General features: G+C 47.4%; 1 protein-coding gene across 5 annotated transcripts in view; it reads right to left on the bottom strand.

The window, feature by feature from the left end:
* The window catches only part of ASTN2 (astrotactin 2), an 894,395-nt gene that overhangs the window by 570,515 nt on the left and 296,957 nt on the right, over positions 1 to 26,923 (bottom strand). For all 5 annotated transcript variants that reach the window (XM_027616418.2, XM_027616419.2, XM_027616420.2 and 2 more), the window contains one exon: positions 21,396 to 21,503. In XM_027616418.2, the coding sequence (XP_027472219.2) occupies positions 21,396 to 21,503 (108 nt within the window). The remainder of the gene's footprint in view (positions 1 to 21,395; positions 21,504 to 26,923) is intronic.

Below are 26,923 nucleotides of genomic sequence, written 5' to 3'. Positions count from 1 at the left end.
GACTAAATCTCCAGGGGCCAGGAACTAGGTTTGACTCATCTTACCTCTCCAGCACCTCCCACCGGGTAAGGCGTGTATTACACCCTCAAGGGTTGACTGGTGGAAGCCTGGCCGGTGAGCACGTGATTGGACAAACTCCTCCCACTCTCTCGGGGCAGTGAACAATTACACCTGCGGCCACTAGGAGGCGCTCTTGGGTAGCTCCAGCCATGGACCCGGGGAGAGACACCTCCACAAACAGAGAAGGCAAGAGTAATTCAAAACAGGAGAGATCCTTCCAGACTTTACCAGGGGAGGCTGAGACAGGAACAAAGCCTGCCCCGGTGGATGAAAGACTAAAATGAAAGTCAGAAGAAGGGGGCTCCAGTCCGTGGAACTGGTTAGCCCTGTGGCCTGGGGAAGTCACTCACCACCAAAGGGCAACAGTCTCTACCATTCACATCAGCCCAGGCCATGGCCACTATGATCACCGCCCTCAGCTGTCAAGAATAGTGGGACGATGGAGCATGACAGCATACTGATCTACTAGGGGAAAAAAAAACCTTAACAATACAAGAAGTGGAGGTTATCTTGGATTCCTATTCTAATTGGCAACATTGATTGCATACCTATGACGCAAACGGGATTTCGGACACTCGTAATACTGGTGTGAGCAAGTCACCACCCTAGTGTCCAGTTCCCCAGAGAGGAGCAGAGACACAGGACTAGCCATGATTTTAAAAGAGACAAGGACCTGGTAATAAAAGAGATATACAGGTACCATGCCCTGCTGACATTTTGGCCAGGGGCATCAGGGCAAACTTCAGAAGGGTGGTGATGTTCATTCCAACCAGATCTAGAAGGACAGTCAGGTTTTCCTGGGCAGAGCTGGGTTGACGTGGCGCTCTGGCTGGTGAAGGTGTGCAGGGTGTGTTTGAGGGGGTTTGAACAGAAGACGGAATTGGAGTTAAGGCTGGAGAGGCAGGTTCGGCTACTATTGCCAACAGGTAATCACAGTGAGGCTAGGAGAAGCTGCGACAGAAGGTGGGAATGGTTGCACCTATAGGAGGCCTGAGAGCAGCCACCGTAATGGAGCAGAGCGGTCAGGACTGTCCCGAGAGCCGGCAGACCATGCCTCCCTGGGTCCTCAGTATTCACACGCACACATCTGCATCCACGTGTGTAGACAGCTACGACTGTACCCATATGGCGATCTGTGGCTTTATTTCATTTCATAAGTGAGGAGCGTGAAGCCCGGAGGGGTTAAGTGACACGTCCACGGTAAGAGAACAGTGAAGCCAGAAGCCACACTAGGCTCCGTCTCCAAAGGCAGTGCTTGCGAAAGCTACACTCCACCTCACCCAATGTCGGGAGAAGTGGAGAATTTATCACAAAGGCCAAGTGGGAGCCATCAAAGGAATGAGAGGGAGTGGCACAATCTAACAAATGCTTTCAGAAGATGACTCGGTGCCCCTGGTCAGCTTTGGGTGATTCCCACCTTCCTTGTCCTAGTGAAGCCCCTTCTGGGGGTGACTAGGGGCAGACATGGTCCATTTGTAGCAGTCCCTACGTCTCCCCGGGGAGTGCAGGATGGGCCCAGCCCCTCTGACAAATGCCCCAGCCTCCCCTGGCCCCTGGGAGTGATTTATCAGAGGAGCATCAGCGCCTCTGCCCAGCAGCCGATGATCCAAGGCTGGCAGCCCAGGCTGGGGTTTTTAATTAGCTGAGAGAGGGAAGAGTCAAGCCCTCTCAGATGGAAAGAAAGACACCAAGAAGGCTCATAAATCCAGAACCAAGGATCCATCGACAGGAGTCTGGCAGTGGGAGGGGAGGGGAGGGGGCCGCGGGGGAGGGGGAGGGACAGGCTGCTGGCTATCTTGTTTTCTTTGTCACAGTCTCCCCTGCTTTCTGGTCCAGACGCTACAAAGAGGATGGGAACCTACACCACCCTTTACACAGGAATCTCTGGAGATGCACCTTTTTCTAGCATGGCTGTAGGACCAGAGTCAGGGAACCTCATTTCCAGCCCTGCCTCTGCCACTGAGTTGCTGTACGGTTTGAGGCAAACATTGCAACACAAGAGCCTGCAGCCCTTGGAGTTAGACACGAGCTTAAATCTCTACTCTATAAGGCTCATTACAACTGTGACGTGGGCAAGCTGCTTTTCTTCTTTGTATCTCAGTTTTCTCATCTATAAAGCCAGGATAAGACCTTGTATTGCAAGGATTAAATGAGATAATACAGGTGAAGTGCTTGACCGATAATGGATATTCAGTAAGTAACAGCTACTTTAAAATTTCTTTTCCTCCCTCTGGGCCTCAGCTTCCCCATATATAAAATGCAAAGTTGTGCCACATGACATAGGAGGGCTTTTCCAGCAATGATCTCTGGGTATTTTTAGCTGGTTATGAGAAGACTTGTGCGTGAGGAAAAACAGTATTATTTCCTTATCAAAATCTGAGAGGGAGACAGCTCACTTAGGAAAAAGGTTGCAAATTTATTTTTTGCTGGGGTCCAGAAGGCAGGGCAGGGGCTAAACTAGGATAGAAATCTCGAGAGTTACATATTTCACACCCACATAAGCAAGACATTTCTGAGAGCCAGAGCTATGGGTTGCCTCAGTAGTGAGTGAGCTCTCCATCTATGGAGGAATGCAAGCAAAAGCTGGACAACAGTCTGGGGTGGCTGTGCTGAAAGAAATTTAAACTTTGGATGAGGGGGCAGAATTTTTCCTTGAGGGTCCTTACAAGAGCTGAAAATATCACAGCATACTGCTTAGAGGGAATATTAACTTACTATGTAGGTTCTCATTTAATTCTCCTCACCCGGCCAGGTAGGGGGTATTAACATCCCCATTTTCCAGATTGGAAACTTAAGATGTAGCAGAGTTATGTTGCTTGCTCTGGGTTGCACCCAGATTGAAGGAGGCAGAGCAAGGACAGGAGCTCCGGGGAATCTAACGCTGAAACCCCTCTCTTTGTGTTACACAGTGGCCTTCCCATCTCTGATCCCGCATCTGATGGCAGAGCCCCAGCATAGTGCATATTGATTGCAGCTGTCCCTTCCTTCCTCCCCAACCCCTGTCTCTGTCCCCCAACCCAGCTCCTCCACATGTGTTTACGTGGGGCTGCCTGGTAACAAACGGCTCGTTACCATGCGGAAGGCGACAGCCAGGCGATTAGTGAAATTTGTTACCCATGCGTCCCCGAACAAAATTAAATTAAAAGTGCTGCTTCGCTGTCAAGATAAGGGCCAAGCTGCTGAGATAATTTTTCACTCTCAAACACTCAATTACCCAGCGAGGCTGGATCAGATACAATCAAAGGGGGGAAAAAAGAAGAAAAAAAAAAAAATAAAGAGAGAGAGGCAGGACCTCCAGGAACAGATGTAAGAGTTGTTATCACTCTTCTCTGGCCAGGGATGTTAAAGAGGCTGTTGCCATGGTGAAGGGGCTGGACCACATGAGGCAGGTAGGTGGGTGGGCCTGTGACTACATCCTGTAATAAAGGAGATACTCTCCATCCTCACTGCCCCTGCCTTAGGCCAGATTGTATCATTTTTCCCTTGAATTATTCCAACAGTTTCCTACCTGGTGTCCCTCACCCCTCTTGTTCCTGTCCATCTGAGCTTCCGCGGAAGCTAGAGTGACCTTTCTACAACACATATCTGAAAACATTACTTCTTTGTTGAAATCCTGTGATGGCTTCTCATTGTCATCCTGATCAAGTCCAAATCACTTAGCCAATGTCACCCCTAGTTCTCTCTCCTAAAACTTTATATTTCAATGAAATGAACTAGACAATCTCTCCCTCTCTCCTCCTTCCCTCACTCCCTCCCTTCCTTCTTTCCTTCTTTCTCAACAGGAATTATTTGGAGGGCCTACAGTATGCCAGACATACTGCTCAATCTCACTTTATTCCCAGTTCCCTCTGTCTGGAACAATCTTCTCCTATCTTCTTTCAATCAACAATACCATCTTGTTCTTCAAAACTCAGCCTAGATATTTCCCACACCTATTATAGAATAGAAATTCCACCAACGGGTCAGGTGCTCTTCCACTGTGCCAACACAGAATTCACTCCCCTCACCACCTCCATCAGGTGCTTTCCGTACTCCAGGAACATTGTCTACTGGATTGTCTCCCCCTACCAGACTGTGAGACCCACCAGGGCAAAGGCTGTGTGCTTCACGTATCTCCCTATTTCCAGAGCCCACAAAGCAGGCTTTCTGGAAGAGTCTTGTGAATTGAAATCACCTTGCACTTAAACAGTGAGATGCCTGTTGTCAATCTCTTTGGGGGGATAGAAGAAGCCTCTTTTCTCCTTGTTTCCAGTTCGTTCCCATTCTTTCTGTACGTGTTGGTTTGCTCCTCTGGAGAGTCATCCTTGATTTATGGACCCTATGTATCTCAAGACTCCCACTCCAAATCTCCTCAGTCCTGAGCACATGGCTTACACTACTTTATCTTACTCTTGTTAAGAGAACAAAAACAACAACAAAAAATTACCTTGCAATTGGAATCACAGAATTGCAGAGCCAAGAATGTCATCAGAGAAGTATTATCCATTTTGCTAAAGGGAGACCGAAGCCGCAGAATTTGATTGATCTGGTATTCTCCATTATTTCTTACTACATCTGTCATCTTGAAAATGCCTTCAGGGCGGGGGTCACCAGTCTCGGCCATCTTTGATGTAGTTCCCTAAAGCAGTTATCCCAATTCTCAATGATGGCTACCCCTGGAGAGCTTCCCTAAAAAACTGGAGATGCCCAGGTTCCATCCCAAACCTATTAAATCAAACTCCGGGAGGAAGTCTAAACAGAAGCATTTGGTATTTTAAGCCCACACGTGCTCCCTAGAAACACAGGGGTGTAAACCATGCGAAGAGGGGAGAGTAACCTTTACTCACAACATCCTTCAAGGAGAGAGTACAAAGAGATCATTCTCATGGCCCTTGACTCTGTCCACTTGGATATTTAGTTTTAATTCTTCTTTACCCTCTGCCTTTTATTTTTACCCCATTAGGTAGAGATGAAATAATACTTTCAGGACCAGACACACAATGGTTTGAATGAGTAACAAAAGAGGGACAGACAAACTTTTTCAAGATTTCAAATCAATTTAAACACTTTCAAGATCATCTGACTTAGCTATTTGAGATACAGTCTACCAGTGTATAAAGTGGAGAGGGCAGACCTGATGCTACCATCTATTCATCACTTATCCCCTGCCACGAACTGTGCTGAGTGCTTTCCTTGTACTATTTCATTTCAACCTCAAGACCATTCTTAGCAGAAGGAACTATGCATATGCCATTACACAGCTGAGGAAAGCAGGGGCTAATAGGTTACAGTGACCTTTCCAAGGTCACTCTACCAAGACTCATAACTAACTGTGTTTGGCTACAAAGACCAGACATTAAACACTGTATCATGGGCTACCTCCAGCAAATGTACATTCCTCAAATCTGTTTTGAGGACAGGAAACGTATAAATGGTAAACAGAAGGATAAATACATACATACATATATAACATATTGTGATTCTCCCATATATTTTTTAAATGAATTGCTCTGTCCTCGAAAGTAATTATCGTGGTTTATAAATTCCATCCTTCTTAAAAAATCGTTCTTCACAATTATCTGGTTGCGTAATATTCCATCAAGTTGATGCATCATAGTTTACCTAGCCATTCCCCTATTGTTGGATACCTAAGCTCATTCTAATTTTTCAATATTACAGATTATGCTACAATGACTATCTTCAGGTTTACAGCATCATGAAAAATGGGTAGTGTTATGGAAAAAATATGGTCATGATAAAATGTCAAGTAAAAAAAATGAAATGCAAGTGTGTGTGTTGATTATAGTAAAAATGATGGGAAAGTACATATATGTAAATGAGGATGGGGAGAAATGAAATGAGCTCTTTGTTCTAGGAGGTTCTTGCTAGATTCTATTTTTCTATTTTCCTCCAGTGGTATTACTATGAGTTTATACGGGTAAAAAAAAAAATAAGTCTGTCATCCATAATGGGGTTAAAACATCTTAGTTCCCTGGATGTCCTTAGAATGAAGAGATGAGCTTAGAGGTCAGCGGTCTTGACTTATTCTGTGGACAGCAACCACAGAAAGAGCTTCTGAAAGGCTGGAACCATGTCTTATTAACCTCTGATTCCTAAGAAAGCCCTACTATTCCTGTAATCTACAATGTTTGTTAAGTGATAAAAGGAAATAATTTCATAGCTTGAAGAGGCCTCATATATAATTTATTCAAACACCACATCCCAGCTGAATGGATGGAAAGCCAAAAGATTTGCCCAAGTTTCCCCCAACATTTGAGTGCAAGAGCTGTGGTTGATGCCATTTTTTCTAAAATCTACTTTAATTAGAAGTAGCATATGATTAGCAAATTTGCTCAATGGGAGCCATGGAGGAGATGTCCTTCACGAGTCCAACCCAGAATGGGTATGACTCAGTGAGCTGGGGTACTGTACAGCCTAGTGCATCTTGAGTTAGTTACCAAACTCTCCCGAATCCCTATGTCCGCAGGCTCTAAGCTGTTCTCATGACAAATGTCTCTACCTGGGGCACCTGCTTCCTTCCCAGCGAGCACCAAGTTGTTTGATTGTACCTGGGACGTTGACTGAAGAACATTTTCAAACCAGGATGCATGACTGAGGGGAACACCCTGGGCCTTTTCAGTTTCTGGTCTACACCCTCTCCTAGGATAGTCTCTTCCTGCCATGCCCTTCATTTACCACCCAGGGGGTTTCAAAACTAAAATGGCCCCAAGATTCCCACCCCCTAAACACACCAGACATTCCCCTTCTCTTGAATGTGGGTCAGACCATGAATATGATGGGATACCACTCCAAGATGAAGTTACCTGTTATCTGACGAAAGTGAAGGGATTTTTTTCTGGATGCAATTAAGGCCCCAAATCAGTTGACTATGAATTGACCATAAATGAATTTACCCTGGATGGGTCTGGCCAAATCAAATGAGCCCAAAAAAGAGACTGAGGCTGGGGCGCCTGGGTGGCTCAGTTGGTTAAGCATCAGACTCTTGGTTTCAGCTCAGGTCATGATCTCAGGGTCATGAGATTGAGCCCCACATTGGGCTCTGCGCTGGGCATGGAGACTGCTTAAGATTCTCTCTCCCTCTGCACCTCCTGGCTTGCTCACATGTGCTCTCATGCACCCTCCCCCTCTCTCTCTCTCTAAAAAGAAGAGAGACTGAGGCCTTGAAGGAAGAGAGTCTAATTCTAAGAGATGCCCTCCTGCCGGCATTGAAGAAGCCAACAGTCATGTTGTGAGCCACCCCGTGGGGCCACGAGAAGGGGCCAGAAGGTGGCCTCTAAGCCCTGGGAGGGTCCCTGGCTGACAGCAGCAGAGAAATAGGCATGTCAGTCATATGGCAGCAGGAAAGGACTTCTGCCAACAACCTGTGCATTTGTGAGAGAGCCCTGAGCCTTAGCTGAGATGGAAGCCCCAGCCGGACTCCTGGATTTCAGGCCCTGAGCAGAGAACCCAGTTCTGACCCAACTAGATGCCTGGCCTACAGAACCACTGTGAGCTAATAAATGTGTGTTGCTTGGAGCTGCCATGTTTGTGGCAATTCATTACACAGAAGGAGAAAGTGAATACGTAGCCACAGAGTGCGGGGCCCTTCTCTCCTTCCCCAGTGAGTACTCTGCTGTGCTCAGAGCTGGTTAGCAAAGTCTCCATCTGGTAGTCCTACAGGCACCTTAGAGGCAGCAGCTCTAACAACAAGCTTATCCCCTTCCCTCCTGAAGGTCTGCTGCTCCACCCTTCCCTAGCACTGTGATTCTCTCTCCAGCTCCCATGCCAGAATTCGATGCTCATTGTCAGCAATCCTCACTGGCTTCCCTCTCAGAGCCGGACAACCATTGGGTTCTAACTGTGTTTCCACATGTCCCTGATAGGCAGCCCTTCCCACCGATTCCTAGTGAGCTCCCTTTCTACCTAAATAGCCTCCTAACTGGTCTACAGCCTCTAGTCTGTCCTCCTTCCAGTTCTTCTTCCATGGAGAGAGAGTGATCTTATTTTTTTAAGATTTCATTTATTTATTTGACACAGAGAGAGAGCACAAGCAGGGGGAGTGGGGGAGGGAGAAGCGGGCTCCCCGCTGAGCAGGGAGCCAGACATGGGGCTCGATCCCAGGACCCCGGGATCATGACCTGAGCCGAAGGGAGTCGCTTAACCAACTGAGCCACCCAGGTGCCCCGAGAATGATCTTCTTAAAACAGACACAGGATGATGGCTCTCTCTTCTTCAAAAACGGTCTTGGGCTCCCCATTTCATGTAGGTTTAAGTGCAAGCTCTCTCTGGCTCATGTGGAGACCTGTTCATTCAGCACCTGGCTACCCCCCATGCATTATCCCTCAGGTGTAAGCTTTAATATTGGTTCTTCACGGATGCCTTTCATCAATTTCCCCATTATATTAGCTCCTCCTGTCTTTTCTATTTCAAAGGCACTTCTCATCATTTGAAATGATATATTCATTTATGTGTTTACTTGTGAAGTACTCTCTTCCTTCCCTATTCTCCCTGGCAAGACTGCAGGATTCATGAGGGCAGTCACATCATTGATCTATTTGCCATTATATACCTGGTCCTCATCATAGATTCCCAGCAGAATTAGGTATTTAGTAAATATTAGTTGATTCAATGAATGAATAAAATGAATGAACTTGGCATTCAATGTCTTTCTTGATCACTTCCCAGTCTTTTTTTCCTCACTATCTTCATTCGTATACCTTATACTCTAGTGACACACAATTCTGCTTAGTAATCACATAAATCCTGTAAGGGATTATAACCTTCATTTCTGAGAGGAAGAAACCAAGACCTGGAAAGTAAACCAATTTGTCCGAGATCACCCAAAGTAAGAGCCAGGACTGAATAAAGTCATGCGTGCAAGCATCTTGCAATGCACCTGACACATAGCAGGCAATCATGACCAGCACTTTCACCTCTTTATCTGGGAAAGAGTTTTGCAAGGGTAAGATAATCCTGGCTGTCCCATAGGATTGCAAAAAACAGGGATCACAGAGTGTTCATGCTTGGGGCGGGAAGCAGAGAGTCGCAATCTCTCAGTGTAAGGAAAAGGGAAAATCCTGCTGAGCTTAGTTGAAAAACAAGAAAGCGAGAGAGACTGATTATTCCTTCCCGCTAGTGTAAGCAACTAAAAACGACATGTTTGCTTTATCGCCTTTGGTCTCCCATTTGATTCCTGACAGCAGTCTCCCTTCCTTCTATGCAGGGCTGGGCTGTCAGGTGCTGAGCTGGTTGGCATCGCAAAGGAGGAGAACAGAGAACAGTTTAAACAATATTTCAGGGATCATCGTTGGCTTGGGGGGGGTTTGAAGTTGTCTGCCTCCCTTGCTGCATTCAAGGAACCCTCATTTGCCAACATGATGTTTGGCATGCTTGATGTTTCTGCGGATTTGGGGAGAGGTAGGCTGAGAGGAATCGTTAAAAGAAAAAAACAACAACAACAAAAAAAACAATGTCTATTTCTTCTGAGGTTTGAGGGAAGGGAGAGAAGAGAGACATCAGACAGAAGGCTTTTTAGCCCATAACAATTCTGAATACATAATTTTCTCTTCCCTAATGTCTCCTTAAATAGGGCCAAACTCAGGCCAAGCTAGGTTTCTGCATTTGACTATTCTTTCAGGAAGAGAAGTCCAAACTCCCAGCCTCACCCTTCCATGAGGGAAACTAGAATCTCCCCAGAAAGCCTGCATGAGCTACCAGAACCTTCCAGAGGAAGGTATCCACCTACTGCAAATCACGGACAGCTAACTACCTGGGCAAGAGTTATGATAAGAGGGAAGATTCTCCTAGAGGTCAATACTCGGGTATGGTGACAACGGATTTTGGAGCCAAACAAAATGGGGATCAAGCCTCAGACCTGCAAGGTCATTTAGATTCTGTGACTCTGTGGTGTCAGTTTCATTCTTTTACGTAGAGAAAACCAGAACAATAACTGATCACACAGGAAGATCAGCAAGGGACCAGGCACACAAAAGCAGTACTGGATGAATGGTTCTTGCAAGGTCTTCTTTTTTTTTTTTTTTTTTTAAAGATTTTATTTATTTATTTAATTGACAGAGAGAGAGAGAGAGACAGCGTGAGAGGGAACACAAGCAGGGGGAGTGGGAGGGGGAGAAGCAGGCCTCTGGCCGAGCAGGGAGCCCGATGCGGGGCTCGATCCCAGGACCCCGGGATCATGACCCAAGCCCAAGGCAGTCGCCTAACCAACTGAGCCACCCAGGTGCCCTGCAAGCTCTTCTTCTTCCAGTTGTTATTCAAGTTCCCGGCCTGGGAAAGGGGGAGGTAAATACATTCCATGGGCCAGAAGAGGAACAGGTATGTGCTGGGGGCTAATAGGTCAAGGAAAGTGCAGAGTGGTTTTCTCAACTCTGGCTGAAATTTAGAAGCTGGAAAGGATTGTATACCAATACTCACACCCTTTGACCAGACATTCCCAGGTAATGGGTCTGAGACAAGGGTTTATTTGCGACTGGTGTTTTTAAAAAGTTTTCCAAGTGATTTTGAGATTCAGCTGGGCCACAGAACTACCTAGCTCCAACAGCCCTTCTTACCACACAGCTGAGGACTCCTGCCCTGCTGTTGGCTCTGACCCGATCCAGGTCCAAAGACTTGTCATTCCCTCAAGGGGGTAGCACCTGAGGGTCCAACCTCCTACTCAGGCCCTGAACATTCAGCCTCCCCACCTGACCCTGTCCAGCCCATGAAGCCTTGGACTTTGTGGTTTGCTCTGTCCCACGCCCAGTGCACTGTCCCCTAGAAAAACTCCTGGATTGCTTAGACTTTCTATAACGTGGTCTTCGCACCCCAGCCTGTGGCCAAATTCTTCCTTCTTACCGATAGTTCTTCCCAGTGGTGCGCTGGTAAATGCTTAACAGTGGGGTCTCGGAGGAGGAAGGGGAAGCTTCCATTGCAGTGTTGGCCAATTTCCATGGTGTGAATACTTCCACCGTGGCTGATTATAAGCTATGTGACATCACTCAGAGCAGAGTTGGGAATGAAAAACACAGGAGGCTCTTACAAACTGGTATGGGTTGGCTCCAATATAGCACTAAAGTTCTATCATGTTTTCCTCCTTGGACCAAATACCCAGACCCCTACTGTTGGTGGTGCCCTGGGAAGGTTGGTCCCCATGGACACCACCTTTGTCCTCCATACTGAACTAACTTCCTAGCACCTGAGCTGGTTCTAACCACTCTTATTCCTGGTCCTAGCTCTTCCCAGAGCAGGTGGCCCATGGAGGGCTTAGAGTTGACACCAGGAAGTTGTCTGGGATCTGATCAGGCTTTCTGCACTAGCACAGACGTGGGTATCAACCTCCTGTCTCTAGCACACACCTTGCTCCAGGTACTGTGATACACACTTTCTACGCATTACCTAAATCACATAATGGTCTGACCAGATTTTGAAACCAAACTACTTAAGTTCAAATCCCAGCTCCCGTTACTTCATGGTTGTCTAGAACTCAGTGTCCTTATCTGTAAACTGAAGATGAAAATCATCCCTTCTCATGGTCCTGTCCCAAAGCATATGGGATGATGCCTATCAAGAGCACAGGCTGGTGTAGACAGAGCTCAATAAATCACATGCTCTTTCTTCTGTTCTTTTATTCTTCCTCCCCCTGGTTGTCTACACTTCTATCATGGACACTCAGTATGGTATCACCAACAAGAACTTAGAGAGCATCAAGTTTTGCCTCTTTGGTTGACAGACAGGAACCAGAGGCCCAAAGCCCTGCTTGAGTCTCATCAACAAACACTTGGGATCGGAACCTTCCAGTAGTCATGGCATGGTCTTGCTTGGCGCTTCCTCCCTCTGTCCCTGTCTCCCTCCCTCTCTCCCAGCTCACCTAGCGCCCCTGCTCCCTGGCTTTCCACCCCATCCTAACCCGCCCCTGCTTTCTCCATGCCCATGTCCATGCCTTGGATCACCTGACAAACCTACCCAACATCAAATTCATGTTCTTACTGAAAATGTTTAGTCTTTTTTTTTTTCCCTAGAAGCAAGACCAATGTGCAGGTCAACACATCAGAAAAAAGGCCATAATGCCTTTCTGCTGTGCTTCACTGGTTACCATTTAGTGCACAGTGATCACAAGGCAGGTCCACTCGGTAAACATGTCTTGTGCATACATTATCTTCTTTAATCCTCACACTAAGCTTAAGGAAGGGTAGAAGGATGAATACTAGACTTATCCTCCTTTACACAGGACAAACTGAGGCTCAGAGAAGGAAAGTGCCTTTCGCTAAGGCCACACAGCTAGGAAGTAGCCGAGCAAGGATTTGGACCCCTGCCTGCTCTTTTGGAAGCCTATAATTAACCTAAAAGGACAACTATTGACTTAATCTTTTAGTTTGGAAATAATTTCAAACTGATGGAAAAGCTGCAAGGATAAGAATAGTACAACTTTGCCCAGATTCATTTACCTTTTTTTTTTTTAAGATCTTATTTATTTATTTATTTGACAGAGAGAAAGAGGGAGAGAGCACAAGCAGGGGGAGCGGCAGGCAGAGGGAGAGGGAGAAGCAGGCTCCCCACTGAGCAGGGAGCCCAACGTGGGGCTTGATCCCAGGACTCTGGGATCCAACTGAGCCACCCAGGTGCCGCCCAGATTCACCTACTGTTAAAAATGTTGCCCCATTCGCTTTGCCATTTGAAAAGGCAACATTGTAAACTTGGAGAAAATGTTACCCTTCCCTGAGCCTTGGTTTCTATCTACATAAAATGTTAGAAGTCCTTTCTTTAGAACTGAAAAAACCCTGTGGTTTGATGGGAAAGGATGGATAAAGGATGGGATGGGTATCATAGAGGTCAGAAATCATGCCTATTTCTCCGGCCCATCTGCCGTTATTCTAGAAACCATAGTCTCAGGCTCTTCTCCGTTCTTGCCATCTCTCCCATTCCTGCCCTCCCTTCCCCACGGCACCACGTAGCCTTTGCCCTCACACTGGGCAAATCCTGTTCTGTCAAACTTTCACCCTACCCCATTCCCATTCCCTGGAGTCTCTGTTCTCCCTGCCTCCAGCGCAGTCTCCTATCCTCAACTCCCAAAGGCCTCTTTTTTCTGCAGATATGGCTGGACCTTTCCCTCACCTCTTCCTCTAAAAGAACTAAACTCTGTGTGTGTGTGTGTGTGTGTGTGTGTGTGTGTGTGTGTGTGTGTGTGTTGTGTTGGTGGGGAGAATCACAAAGAAAAAAAATCACACATCCATACTGATTAGCCCAAAGTTTTGTTTACAATTCAAGAGTTCTCATCATTACAGAAAATTTCAGTTTAAGAATCGCCAAATTAAAACAAGCAACTAAAACAAAGAAAGAGGCAAAACCAGGGGGGCATTCATGCTCTGGTTGTCTCTGCTGGGGAGCTAATTGGCAAAGCTGAGAGGAAAGTGCATGAGACTGGGAATAAGAGAATGTGGGGTTTTTTTAAATTTTTTATTGTTATGTTAATCACCATACATTACATCATTAGTTTTTGATGTAGTGTTCCATGATTCATTGTTTGTGCATAACACCCAGTGCTCCACGCAGAATGTGCCCTCTTTAATACCCATCACCAGGCTAACCCATCCCCCCACCCCCCTCCCCTCTAGAACCCTCAGTTTGTTTTTCAGAGTCCATCGTCTCTCATGGTTCGTCTCCCCCTCTGGCTTACTCCCCTTCATTCTTCCCCTCCTGCTATCTTCTTCTTTTTCTTTTTTCTTAACATATGTTGCATTATTTGTTTCAGAAGTACAGATCTGTGATTCAACAGTCTTGCACAATTCACAGCGCTCACCATAGCACATACCCTCCCCAGTGTCTATCACCCAGCCACCCCATCCCTCCCACCCCCCACCACTCTAGCAACCCTCAGTTCGTTTCCTGAGATTAAGAATTCCTCATATCAGTGAGGTCATATGATACATGTCTTTCTCTGATTGACTTATTTCACTCAGCATAACATCCTCCAGTTCCATCCATGTCGTTGCAAATGGCAAGATCTCGAGAATGTGGGTTTCTAAAACTGGCTGGGCAACCAGCTGATGAGAAGAGCAAGGTCCAGAGAGGGAGAGACAGTAGCCCAAGGCCACAGAGCCACCCGCACAGAGCTAGGCCGGGAGGCCCACGCCGGGTGCTTGCGCGGCTGGAATCTTCCGGCAGTTGTGACGGCTCTGTCTCCTGTTCAGTACTGTGCCTGGGGCTGGACAGGTCATCTGCACTTCTCATCTGGACCTTCAATTATACACTAGCTTCTCCTGCTCAGCACTGCTTCTCTGTGTGAACCGCCCCCTCCTTGGAGTTCATGACCTCCTTGAGGCTTGGCGGCCGGGGCCCCATTTCCCACAATGCCCGGCATCCTGCTTAGTAAGGTTGTCGATTCCATAAACATGTTAGACTAAAATGAGCTTCAGACCTGACGACGTGAGGCACACATATCCTTGTCTGACAGATGGGAAAACTGAGGCCTTCGGAGGGCATGTGCTTGACAAGGGCCACTAAGCGAGTTGGTGGTGAGGATACAGACTTCAATACATATCTCCTAACGCTGGGTCCACTGTCCTTTGCCGTATGTAGTGTCATCTCTGGTTCATAAAGGTGAAATTCTGCCCAGGGGGAATCTATCATCTCCAGCTACTTCATTAGTTAATCCTGTGGGACACGGTCAGAATCGCCAAAGCCTAAACAAGTGATGGATTGAATGGTTATTTCCTTGACCACACACAGACCTCTGTGCTTGACAAATAGACTCCTTTAGGCAGCAAGATCATGCATGAAATGAAATCAGATTCATTTCACAAGGCATTGTGAGATTTCACTCATGGCTTCCTCCTCCGGTCCTACAGGTGAGGACCACCTCTATGATGTGGAGGTTTCAGGGCAGGAGTCAGCAAACTGAGCCACAGGTGAAAGTGGACCCGCCTCTGTTTTTGGAAACAAAGTTTCCTTGGGATATATGCATGTTCCTTCATTTAGGTGTTATCTTTGGAAGCTTTCAAGTGACAATGGCAGAGTTGAGGAGTTCCAAAATTACCTAGGTGGCCTGCAAAGACGAACATGTTTATGAATTGGCCCTTTACAGAAAGAGGTTGCTGACTCTTGATTACAGAAACCCCACCACACAGAGTCTCTGTTTCTCAGTTACTTTCTCTCTCTTCCTTTTCGTCCACTCGCCATATTGATTGCGACGGTTCTCTGCTTATGGTGTTCTACCTGGCTATAGCAGATGCTTTGAATGACTGTCTCAGTTCCCTTACAAAAAAACCCCGAGACTCAGGGAAGCCAGGGTTGATTCTCAGACTGTATCACAAATCTCTTTCCAGTAGCTCCTATTGCCAAAAATGGAATTTCAGCTGACTTAATTTTGGGCTCAGGATGCTTTCAAGGAAAGGGAAATTTCAGGAGAAAGAACAGGATTTCGGAGTCCTGGAACCTCCCATCTCTGGATTTGCTCACTCTGGGACGTGGGTGCCAACAGCTCTATTTTATATAAGAGGAAATGCCCAGAGATGAAAATCCCACCATGGCCACACCAAGGGGATGGGGAGTAGTCAGGATTCATAGCCAGATCTAGCTGAATCTGATGCCACTTGTACTCCTTTCATGGGACATGCTAGAGAGAGACCAAGGTAGGAAAACCCCATTAGATGTTCTCCTTCTCCTCCCACTCCATGTCCTCTCTCTACCATCAGCCCTGGGTGTATCCTTCTCTGCTGGGGAGCCTCCTGAACTTGTTACATCCCTTCAAATTACACACACTCCAAGCATGCTCAAAGAACAAGGCAGAGTGGGTTTCCAACTTCAGTACTTGGGCCTTCCTCTCACTACCTGGCGTGTCCTTCCCTGGGAGCCTTGAACTGGAAGAACGGGCAGGGTTGAGGCCTCAGTTCTGCTCACCAGGACCAGCAAAGAGAAGAGGAAAGGAGTGCAGACTCTCTTCTTGCAAGTGGAAATGGAGTGAGCAAAGATAAGAAGGGCAGCCAGAAAAGTAGGATCTGCTTTTGGGCACTTGTAATAATCCAGACACCGGGTCAGGACTTTCATTCATTCATTCATTCATTCATTCATTCATTCATTCATTCGTTAATCATTCATTCAAAAATATTAACCCAGTGCCTACCGTGGACCCATCCTTGTGTTTGGTGCTGGGGATGGAAAGCTAGGATAAGCCATGTGCTTATCCTTGTGACACTTCCAGCTCCGTGGAGGATACAAACATCCCCCGTAGAACGTGCTGGTAAATGCAAAATTAAAGTGGTGATGAAGTCTGCAGAGGGGTAAGACCACAGCAGCTACTACAGGATGAAACAGGAATGAGGGTGGGATGGCATGGTGGCATGGCTGAAAACAGGCCATGTTAGTGGAGATGTCACAATGAGTCAAAGGGTCGGGGGAGGGGGGCATTCCAGGAGAGAAGGTCTGCGAGAGTTCTTGTGGGACGGACGTGGGAGTGCTGGGGAGGAGGCCTGGGCGGCAGGAGGACACAGAGCCCTGGGGAAATGGGTGGCTGACCAGGCAACACATCCATCCTAAATGCAAAAGGAAGGACTGAAACTTCTAAGCAGAGAAGCAACATGACCATATTTACATTTTAAAAATGGCCACTCTGGCTCCAGGGTTGAGAATGGGCTGGAATGCAGTGAGTAAGATGGCTGAGCAGGGGATTTTAGCGGTTTGCAACAAAGGATGGAGGTGACAGGGACTGGGATGACAGTGACGGAGAGGGGAGGGCTTGCTGCTGGGCGTTGTACAAAGGAGATGCTCATGCTCCTATTTAATGCTCACAGTCACCCCGAGAGGGCGCTATGGCTACCCCATTTTAAAGCCAAGACTATTGAGACTACCGGCTCCTGTCCTGTCCGGGCCAGGGTCAGCTTCCAGTCTCCACTCTCCCAGGAAGCCCTGTCCCACAAGTTCTCAAGTGTTCCCCTATCTCTCGTTTCTCCCAAAGCTGGGACAGTCTGAACCATCCAGAGAATGGGTTCCACTTTCCAACATATCTACCACCTTGCCCAGCACCACTCATGGCCCTCAGAAGACCTTCACCAATGTTCTCTGACTTGCTTTTGAGCACGCCTTTCAACCTTGACTTGTCGACTGGGGAGGTGAGACTCACACACAGGCAGGGACTTGGCCAAGGTGGTGGCCAAGGTCACACTGAAAACTGGTGGCAAATCCATCCAGGACTGGAAACCATGGCTCCTGTCGCTATCAGATGACCCCATAGTACCGACTCCCTTCTGAACCCTTCAAAGTGGCAACGGTTGAACGGCCTGATGGCAGTCCGTATGCCCCTAGACTGGGACACACAGCCCAGGTCTTGCTTGCAGCTGGAACTGGAGGGGTAGGGCGAATGAACACAGATTCCCAAGGCTACAAGGTCACGGTTTCCAACCAGCATAGAGATGTGCCTTCCTGGTATGTCTAGCTCTTTCTTCCCCTGCCTCATTGCACTTTATCACCTCCTCCCTGTGGCAGTCAGGATGGCCTGCATGGTCCCAGCAAGACCGCAGGGAGTTGCTGGCTCACTGTGTTTGGAGAGAAGAGCTGCTGGGATGGTGGTGGCAGAGGCCGGGGAGAGGGCTGGCACGATGGGAGCTCGGGCAGGGCTGGGGGTGAAGGCGTAGTCCAACAGGATGACGGAAGTCACCCCCAGGTGAGGGACAGACACCCTCTCCAAAAAGAAAACCAGGCAAGGGGAGAGGCACTTGGGATGGGGGCAGGCATGATGCAAAGGAGGCCAGGTGCACCTCATGGACAGGGGATTCTCTCAGATACACAGCCAGTCCTGCTGGCATGATGGAGAAGGGACCTTAGAGAACTGGGCTCCCCCCAGGTTTCACAGAAAAGACCAGAGGCCTGGACAGGTGACGTGACTTGCATGCGGTCCCACGGCATTGGCCCCAGATCGGAGATCCACCCACACACCCGGCCCGGTCCTCCTTCCCAGGCAGCTTAGCTCCCTCCACCACCTACGCGTCTTCTCTCCCTCCTTCACCCCTGCCTGTGCGCTTGACTGACATGAACTGATTTTAATCCTCAGCTTTAATTTTACTAGCCTCACTTGTCAGAGGAGGACGCTGATGTGCAGAAAAGTTCAGGTTCACATTCAAGAAGGTGCCGCTAGTCGGTGGCGTGGCTGGGATTGGAACCTAGGCGGCTCCCTGCAAGCATCCATGCTCTCACTATTCTGCTCCATGGCTCTCTCAACCCCATGGGCTCCCAGACTTGCCCCAGCTCACCTTTGCATTTTCCTCATGAGGGCAGTGAGCGCTGAAGGTGCTTCAACTCTTGTACCCATACAAGAAACAGCCAAGAAGGGTCACAGTCCTTCCCGGGAGACCACAGTGTCTGCAGAAATAGGCATGGGGTTCTAAGTGCATCTGGCTGGAGCAGAGGCTTGGCTGGCCCCGAATTCACCGTCTGTGCTCCATGAAGAACCAGCAACCACACCCATAACCGTGACGCTACCCCTCACAGTGTCAGGAAGGCTTTCCCTTGACCCTGAAAATAGGGCAGAGGAACTTATGTGAAGGGCATCGAAATCCGCCGCTCGACTCTCTCAATTCCCCTCCTTGCTGCAGTCTTTTTCCTGAGCATCTGTCCCCATCTAACATACTTATATTTTGATACAATACAAGCTCCACAAGGATAGGTCTTTTAAAACTGTTGCTTGATTTGTGTCCCCAATGACTAGAAGAGTGTCAGACACACAGTTGGTGCTTGACAAATACTTGAAGTACATGAGGGAGGGAGGGAGGGAGGGAAGGAGGAGTGGGGGAAGGAAAGTAAGAAAGAAGGAAGGATCCACCAGGAAATAGCTGGAGGAAAGAGGAAAGGGTGGTCGGAAAAGGGGAAGAGAGAGAAAGGTAACAAGGAGAGAAGAAGAAACAGAAAACACAGAAGAGAACAAAGGAAAGAGGAATGAAGGAAGCCATGATGCAGGAAGGAGGGAAGGGGAAAGGAAAAGAAGAGAAACAGAAGAACAAGAAAAAGAAATAGAAATGAAACAAGCAGGCAGGCAAGCATCCCAGGGGCCTGAGAAGGAAGAGGAAAACGTGGCTGGAACCAGAAGTGGAGGGAGAAGAACCCAGCATTAGCGGACAGAGGGGAAAAAGCAGCAGCTCTCCGTTGGCAGGAGGGCCAGGGGGAGGAAAGGGCAGCCCTGTCCTCCCCACCCTCCCCCACTGGACGCACAGCCTGGCCTTCTGCAGCATATGGAGGCACTGGGCCAAACCGTTTAACTCGAGTCCTGTGGCTCACTCTTCTTTTCTTTTCAAAGTTTGACTCTGAGTTTACGAGGGGCGTGCTCCATGATGGATGTTTTTCCAATTAGCTGTAAATAGCCCCGTCCGGCAGAGGAGACCCATCGACTTCCCCAGCTCTAATTCTGGCTGCTGGATTGGGGGAGGGAGAAGACAGGTCAAGAATCATCCATCACCAACTTCGAAATCTCCAACACAGCAGATACCAGAGAGCCAAGGCTGGGGAAGAAGTGAGAAGCAAGCCCTATTATTCCAGTCGCTGCAGAGGCTGCAGAACCTTCCCAGGTGATGTGTCAAAAGAGCTACTCCCCACACAGGGCCTTTTCCATGAAAGGTGCCAGGGGTAGGGACATAGGGAAATCCACAGTGAAAACTGAATTGACATTACTAATGTCTACTTTATTTGCCCTTAGTATGTACCAGGTGCCATAACCGATTTCTTTTTAAGATTTATTTATTTATTTGAGAGAGAGAGAGAGAGAGCGCGCGCGCACACACATGAGCGAGTGGGGGGAGGGGCAGAGGGGGAGAACCCCCAAGCCGACTCCCTGCTGAGCGCAGAGCCCCAGACAGGGGCAATCCCAGGGCCCTGAGATCAGGACCTGAGCTGAAACCAAGAGTTGGAAACTCAAATGACTGAGCCGCCCAGGTGCCCCCTCACAAACTTTTTATATAACTTAACAAAAATTCATCCCCAAGTCTATGAGGCAATTATGAGGCCCATTTCACAGGTGATAAAACTGAGGTATGAGGAGGTAGATAACTTGTCTAAGAGCAAAAGTTGCCCAGAGCAGCTATGTAACCCATGCTCTTTCAGTGTCCACCACACATGGGTGGAAACATGCAGAACCGTTCTACATTCTTTCCCTCTTCCCTACCCCAGGTGCTTCTTCAGCCCACTCTGCAGAAGTGAGAGGGCCACATGTCTTAATTGCCTTCATGTTTGCCAGAGGAGCCCTACTTCTTTCTGGGCCCTGGTCTAAGTCCTTGGAGCGCTCCTTAATCAGTGGCATGGGATACATGTTCGTACCCCACCCACCCACCACTCCCTGTTCTCTTCCAAGATTGCAACCTTGAACTTGCCGTTTCCCCATCCATATACAACACTCAGGGGTGAGCAATTACATTCACAGCTGACTGCCTGAAATATGCTCTAGTCTCCCTTCGGAGTATGTGTGATCATCAGAGAGTTGTGGACCTCAGCCCCGAGATGTAGCCCTTTATGGAGTCCTGCGTCCGCTTCTGACGCCTCCTTACCTTGAGGGTCATTGTGAGAAATAATGATGCATCAGTATGGATTTCATCTGGTGAAGACACTGTCTTGAAAGTCAAAAGGGATCCCCTTTAGAGGAACCAACTAGAGAACCTGCTGTCTGGTCTTAGTGTCAGGTAAAGAGAATTTCCTGAATAAATGGTCCTATCCCATAGACCCTGCACGTTTTATTGCTGAGTGTTTCCCTTTGCACTTTGACTGTTAAAGCTCTGCATTAAATGGCCAGCTCCTTTTTTTTTTTTTTTTTTAAGATTTTATTTATTTATTTGACAGAGAGAGAGAGACAGCAAGAGAGAGAACACAAGCAGGGGGAATGGAAGAAGGAGAAGCAGGCTTCCAGTGGAGAAGGGAGCCCGACGCGGGGCTCGATCCCAGGAGGGCAGACGCTTAATGTCTGAGCCACCCAGGCGCCCCTGTGGCCGGCTCCTTCTAAGAACTACGCAACACAGTATGGCACAGATCACTCCGCATCAATCTAATCTGGTTTTGAGTAATTTTCCTTATTCCTATTTTGCTTTCAATCTGATTCCCTTTCTTATTTAATTCCTGTGCTGGATTTTTTTTTTTTTTTCACTGCATAAACTTAAAAAATCTTCCCCAAATCCTTTGAGGTATGAGGTAGGACAGAGAGCAAATAAAGAATGGAAGGGGAAGCCGTAAATGACCAACACTAGTCTAGCCCAGGTTTCGGATGCCAGGCTGTGTTAACTGCATCAGGACTAGGTCAAAGAAAAGTTGAGGTTTGCCAGTGAGCACGGAAGACTTCTTCTCAGGCTTTCCTCCTACAAACACTGGTTCTGGAACCTTCCCAAGGACTCCCTTACCTTTGCTGCGGCGGCGACTCCGGTACTGCTCCGTATAGAACGTCAGCTGTGTTTCGTCGTCTGCCTCTGAACCCGAAGTCCCCTTGGTTCTCCCAAAGCTGATTCCCCCTGAAAGGAAGAGCAATCTGTTAGTCACATAAGCTTCCTGGAGCTTGTTAAATCCCTCATCTGACCCAAAGATCAGCAACCCCACCCCCAGACTTCTTTCTGTAAATCCCAAGTGACTCGGGAGCTGGCATAATTTATGGACGGAGTTGGGGCTCTGCAGTGAGGTGGATCTGGGTTCTAACCGTGGCTTGGTAGCCGCGAGCTGTGTGACCTTGAGGGGACACCTCCTTTTTCTGAGCCCTGGGTTCTCTCTTAATAAAATGGGGCCAATAACTATTGACCTTGTAGGGTTGCTATGAAGATTAAAGGAGATAGGAAACATAAAATATCTTGTTTGTGGCAGGTCCTAACTAACTGATAGCTATATTGTTGCTTAGTAAGATGAGCCTGCCTCTAGGAAAACATTTCGGGCAACTTAATTTCACACACATTTCAAGCAAGCGCTTCTTTGATGCCAAACCAAGAGCCAGACACTGGAGGTACAAAGATAGTTACAGCCCAGTCCTTGCCAGCCAGCAGATCACAAGCTAGTCAAGGAGACAAATGCGATCCTAAGGAGCCTTTAACCTAATTCATGGTTATGTTTTCCCACACAATGAGATGCTGAGGATATGGGGGAGAGCAATCCATTCCAACACGGAGAACCTGGGAAGGTTTTATGGAGGAAGGGGGATTTCAGCCAGAGCTGGAAGGATGAATGAGGCTTCAGGGGCAGAGAACAGAGTTCCAGGGAAAGGCAGGAGGTGAGCGTCCCTGGGGATGGGGAGCGTGGGCGAGTGGGGGCCACGGTGAGTGGAGAGCTGACAGGAAGGATCACTGGAGCCTCACGGTGGAAGTTCCTGAGTGCCACAATGACGGCGAGTTTCGGGTGTTACGGAAGGTCTCAGAGCAAGAGGATGAGTTCATTAGCCGCACATGCCATGAAGGACATGACAGTGGCACCCAAGCCTCAGAGTGGGTGCCATGGAGAGCAAAAGCTGGGAGGCTCAGGGATCCCTTCGTGAGAGGCCATGAGGGTCTGGGTGAGGCAGAGGGAAATGAGGATGGGGAAGAGGAGGAGGGAGGAGCAAGGGTGTTTCAGAGACACACTCAGGAATGTGGGGGCGGATGGGTGATGCATTCCCACATGATGAACAGTGGATTCCAAAAGTAATCAAGATAAAAGACCAGAAAGAAATATGCCAAAATACGAATAAGCTAATTCTGCAGGGAGGAATACAGATAATTTTTTATTTTCTCTATGCCTTTCTCTCTCTATATATATTTTATTGTTACCAAAAAAGCACAGAATGTGGGAAGAGAGGGATTAAAGCACTGGTAAATTCTTTGCCCTAGAGAGGAGACAGTGAGGAGAGAGCTTCAGAGCATGGTGGGGGTGCATGGTGGGCAGGGAAGCAGAGGACCTTTAGTTTGGTTTGGATACAGATCTTCAGACACCAACATGGACATCGATAGCCTGTGTCTGGGAGGAGACTCAAGGACCTGGCAGAAGTGGATGTGCTGGATGAAGAAGTGGCTGAAGGCAGGGGATAGAGGGAGACCACTTTTCCCTATAAATATTTTGTATCTTTTGAATCAAGCACCATACAAACCTATTACCTATTCAAAAATTCTACCCGAGGAATAGAAGAACATAGATCAGAGGGAAACATGGCTCAATCAAAGAAGAGTTTCTTATGCCATTTCTCTGGTAGGGCATCCAGTATACAGAAATCCCATATGCAGATACTCTGTCTGCAATATGGTTATTGTGCCTTCATTCACTTATTCTAGCAACATGTTGAGCAATCTTCTATATGCCTAGAAGATGCTGATACATTATTGCCTACAATCTTCATCATGATATACTCATAGCAAAAAGTGTAATTAACAACCTAGATGATAAAGATACAAGGACAAGTATGGGCAAGGTCACACAGCTGATGAGTACATGAGTACAAGAATTAGGATTCAGGGCTAGTCTGTCCAGCTCCACATTTGAGCTTTCTAGGATGCAAATTACTTTCCTGGAAATAACTCAAGAGGGAACCTTAGGGAAGGCCGACTGTCCTTTCAGCATCAGGGCACCAAGTACTGTGTGATGAGCTTCACATACATGCTCCCATTCCAAACTCATAGTATCCCTTGGAGGGAGGTATACTGATGCCCATTTTATAGATGAAACAACCATGTTTCAGAAAAGTGATTTGGTAACAGTGAGTGAGGTTGGACTTGGTACCCATGTGTGACTGATGGCCAAGTTCAACTTTTAACCACTTTTGACACTGCCTCTCAAATTAATGCTCTGTAACATTAATTTGATTAATGAATGATTAATATCTGCCTTCTCCCTTCCCTGAGACGGTATGTTGTACTAGATGGGAGAGTATAGGGGACAAGAATGTCTGATCTTTGTCCACGAATGTGTCCTTGGCCTGTCCCTGTCCCTTAGTGTAAACATGCCCAACCTCCAGCAATTAAGGGTAGGGCCTAGAAACAGCTGGAGACTCCAGATTCTACGAGGTGCAGCCCTTCGTTTAAAGGCTCTCTTTTGAAATGGAGTTGGCGGAAGCCCCATGGACACTCTGGAAGCAGGGGAAGAGCAAAGGTCTCCAAAAGTCAGGAGGGCTTTTTAAACTGCCGTTGACATATTTTACTGTTACAGAAAAAGGAAAGAGAGAAAGGGAGGGAGGGAGGGGAGGAGGGAGGGAGGGAGGAAGGGAGGGTGGAAAGGAGAAGGGAGGGAGGAAGGGACGGTTTTTGTTAATCTACACATAATTCTTGGCCAAGGGGAAAATGAAAGCGTTGGATAAAATAGTTACTTTATGTATAGAAAGCACCTGTCATCCTTCCTGCTATGTTTTGGGAAGCAGAGAAAAAAGGAGGGGGTCTGCCCCCGTCAGAAGTCTACCTCAGACACCTCCACATCCCCTTCAATGCTCCACCACCCCCTCTTATTTAAAACTTTCCAACCAAATCCTCCCCCGCCCCCATTTTCCTTCCTCTCCCAAACAAATGACCTACTATGGTCCTGCCATGGTGAACATGACAGACAGGACTCAGACAGGATCCTTTCCCTCTTGGGACAGGCTAGCAGGGGTGAGGGAAAGTCACCAGATAATTCTAATACAATTAAAAAAAAAAAAAAAAAAAGCTCACCATTGCATAGCCCTGTCTCTGCTGGGCACTGTTGTAACCCTTTACATGTATCAACTTGTTTAATCCTTAAATAACCCTAGGAAGGAGGTTACTACTTTTATTCCCTTTTTTAATGGACGAAGAAATGAAGGCACAAGGAAATTAAGTAATTTGCCCAGGGTCACACAGCTTGTCAGTACCAGAACCACAATTCACAACCAGTCAATGGCTGCAGTCTCTTCCTTTGGTCTCTATAGCAGTGTACAATAAAATATGCACAGATAGCTCACTGAATGTCCACAGCCATCCCTATAAGGAAGGCATTATGAACCTTGTCTTACAGATGAATAAACTATGTCTCAGAGAGCTTCTGTGAGCAAGTAAGCGAGGGAGTGGAGACTGAATCAGGTCTGCTTCCCTGCAAAGCCTGCCTTGTGCCTAAAACAGCCTGGGACACTGTGTGCACACGCATGCGTGTGTGTGTGTGTGTGCACCCAGGGAGAGCGGCAAAAGCTTGACTTCACCTGCGAGGATTAGCAGGTGTGTTACTTGCCCCCCTCCACTTCCAATGCCAGGGAGCCTTTTCCACTTCTCACAGCTCCTCCCTTGGACTCTACACTTGTACTATTGGTAGGAACTCCATTCAGCCTTAGCTAGATGCTAGGGATGCCTCTACCATTCCACATGCCCAAGCGCACGAACATCATGCCCCTGACTACCATGAAGGCTTCTCCAGTCCCTCTCCACTCCCACACTTCTGACCTCACCTCCTTCCTGTAGGTACCAAGCTACCATTTCCAGAGTGGAAGCTGAAGCTCAGAGAAGTTGCTTCTACACCAACCTGCCCAACAGAAATATAATGCAAGCTGCATATGTCATTTTAAATGTCCTAGGAGCCACATTAGAAAGGGAAAAAACAGGGACACCTGGGTGGCTCAGTGGGTTAAGCGTCCAACTCTTGATTTTGGCTCAGGCCATGATCTCAGGGTTGTGAGATCAAGCCCTGCATCAGGCTCTGTCTGATGATAGCAGGGAGTCTGCTTGAGAGTCTCTCCCTTTCCCTCTCCCTCTGCCCCTCCCCCTCCCCCTGCTTGCACTCATGCTCTCTCTCTCTCAAATAAATAAATAAATCTTAAAAAAAATAATGGGAAAAAACAAACAGGTAAAATTAATTTTCAGAATATATTGTATTTAACCCAACATATTAAAAATCCTGTCGTTTTAATATGTAGTTAACATAAAATTATCATCACTAAAATATTTTATACATTTTTTCATAAGTTTTCAAAATCCAGTGTATATTTTATGCTTACAGCACCCCTCAATACAGACTAGTTGCAGCAAATGCCTACCACAGCAGAGAGCACACTTCTGGAGACATCAGACAACAGATACTATGGAGCATAATTAAGGGCTGGGATCTAGGCACAGAGAGAGAGATGAATAAGTCACAGACCCCACTAAGGTATTGAAATTTTTTTTTAATGTGAATTGAACGAAAAATGGGTTAGCTCAGATTCCACTAAAAGACAACAGCCATTGGTCTGTGTCCTCAGACACTTAGAGTCCAGTAGGTTTCTACATGGGTGTCATCCATGAGCCACGAGAGATAATGCACTTGTGTAGAAAGACACAACATGCTGGGGTCAGACATGAGTCCTAATCTGAGGTCTCACTTACTAGCTGTGTGAGCTTGGGTGAGGCACCTACACTCTCCAAGTTCATCTTTAAAAGGGGGGAAAATAACCCTCAGCCCCCATGGTCATTATGAGGAAAATGATAGAATGTATGTATCGAGCATAAAGACCAAAGAAGTGAGAGTGAAGGCACATGCCTCATTCATTCAATGTTTGCTTGAGTTTCACAGAAGAAAAAGGAGTGCCACTGGGGGTGGGTGTGACTCTCTGCCTTCTGTGACATCCTAAGGAGGTGGCAGCCACCCAAGTCCTATAGCCTCTGCGTGTCCATATAATCTGAAGGGGCCACAGGCCAATTACACACAGACTTGGAGATGATTCAGACAGATAGAAAAGAGCCCCCTCTGCTAGCATTTTAATATGAAATTGGTGATTTAGTGAAGTAAAGTGCAGCCATTAATTATACAGGATGACTCAAGTATTTCCATTTAGGGCTGAGAGAACGTGAGAATGGCGCAAGACCGGCAAGAGAAGAGGAGAGGAGAGGAATCAGCAGCTCCTTTGCCCTTGTTCCTTGGGCCCCCGTTTCCTCTGGTCCTGAACCGTCTAGAATGCAGCCTGAAGAAGACAGGCAAGGCACCTTCTCTAGTGTGGTAAGTGCTCTGG

This window comes from Zalophus californianus, chromosome 13 (genome assembly GCF_009762305.2).
Source record: "Zalophus californianus isolate mZalCal1 chromosome 13, mZalCal1.pri.v2, whole genome shotgun sequence".
NCBI classification, from domain to species: domain Eukaryota; kingdom Metazoa; phylum Chordata; class Mammalia; order Carnivora; family Otariidae; genus Zalophus; species Zalophus californianus.
This window is presented reverse-complemented; position numbering and strand designations above follow the sequence as displayed.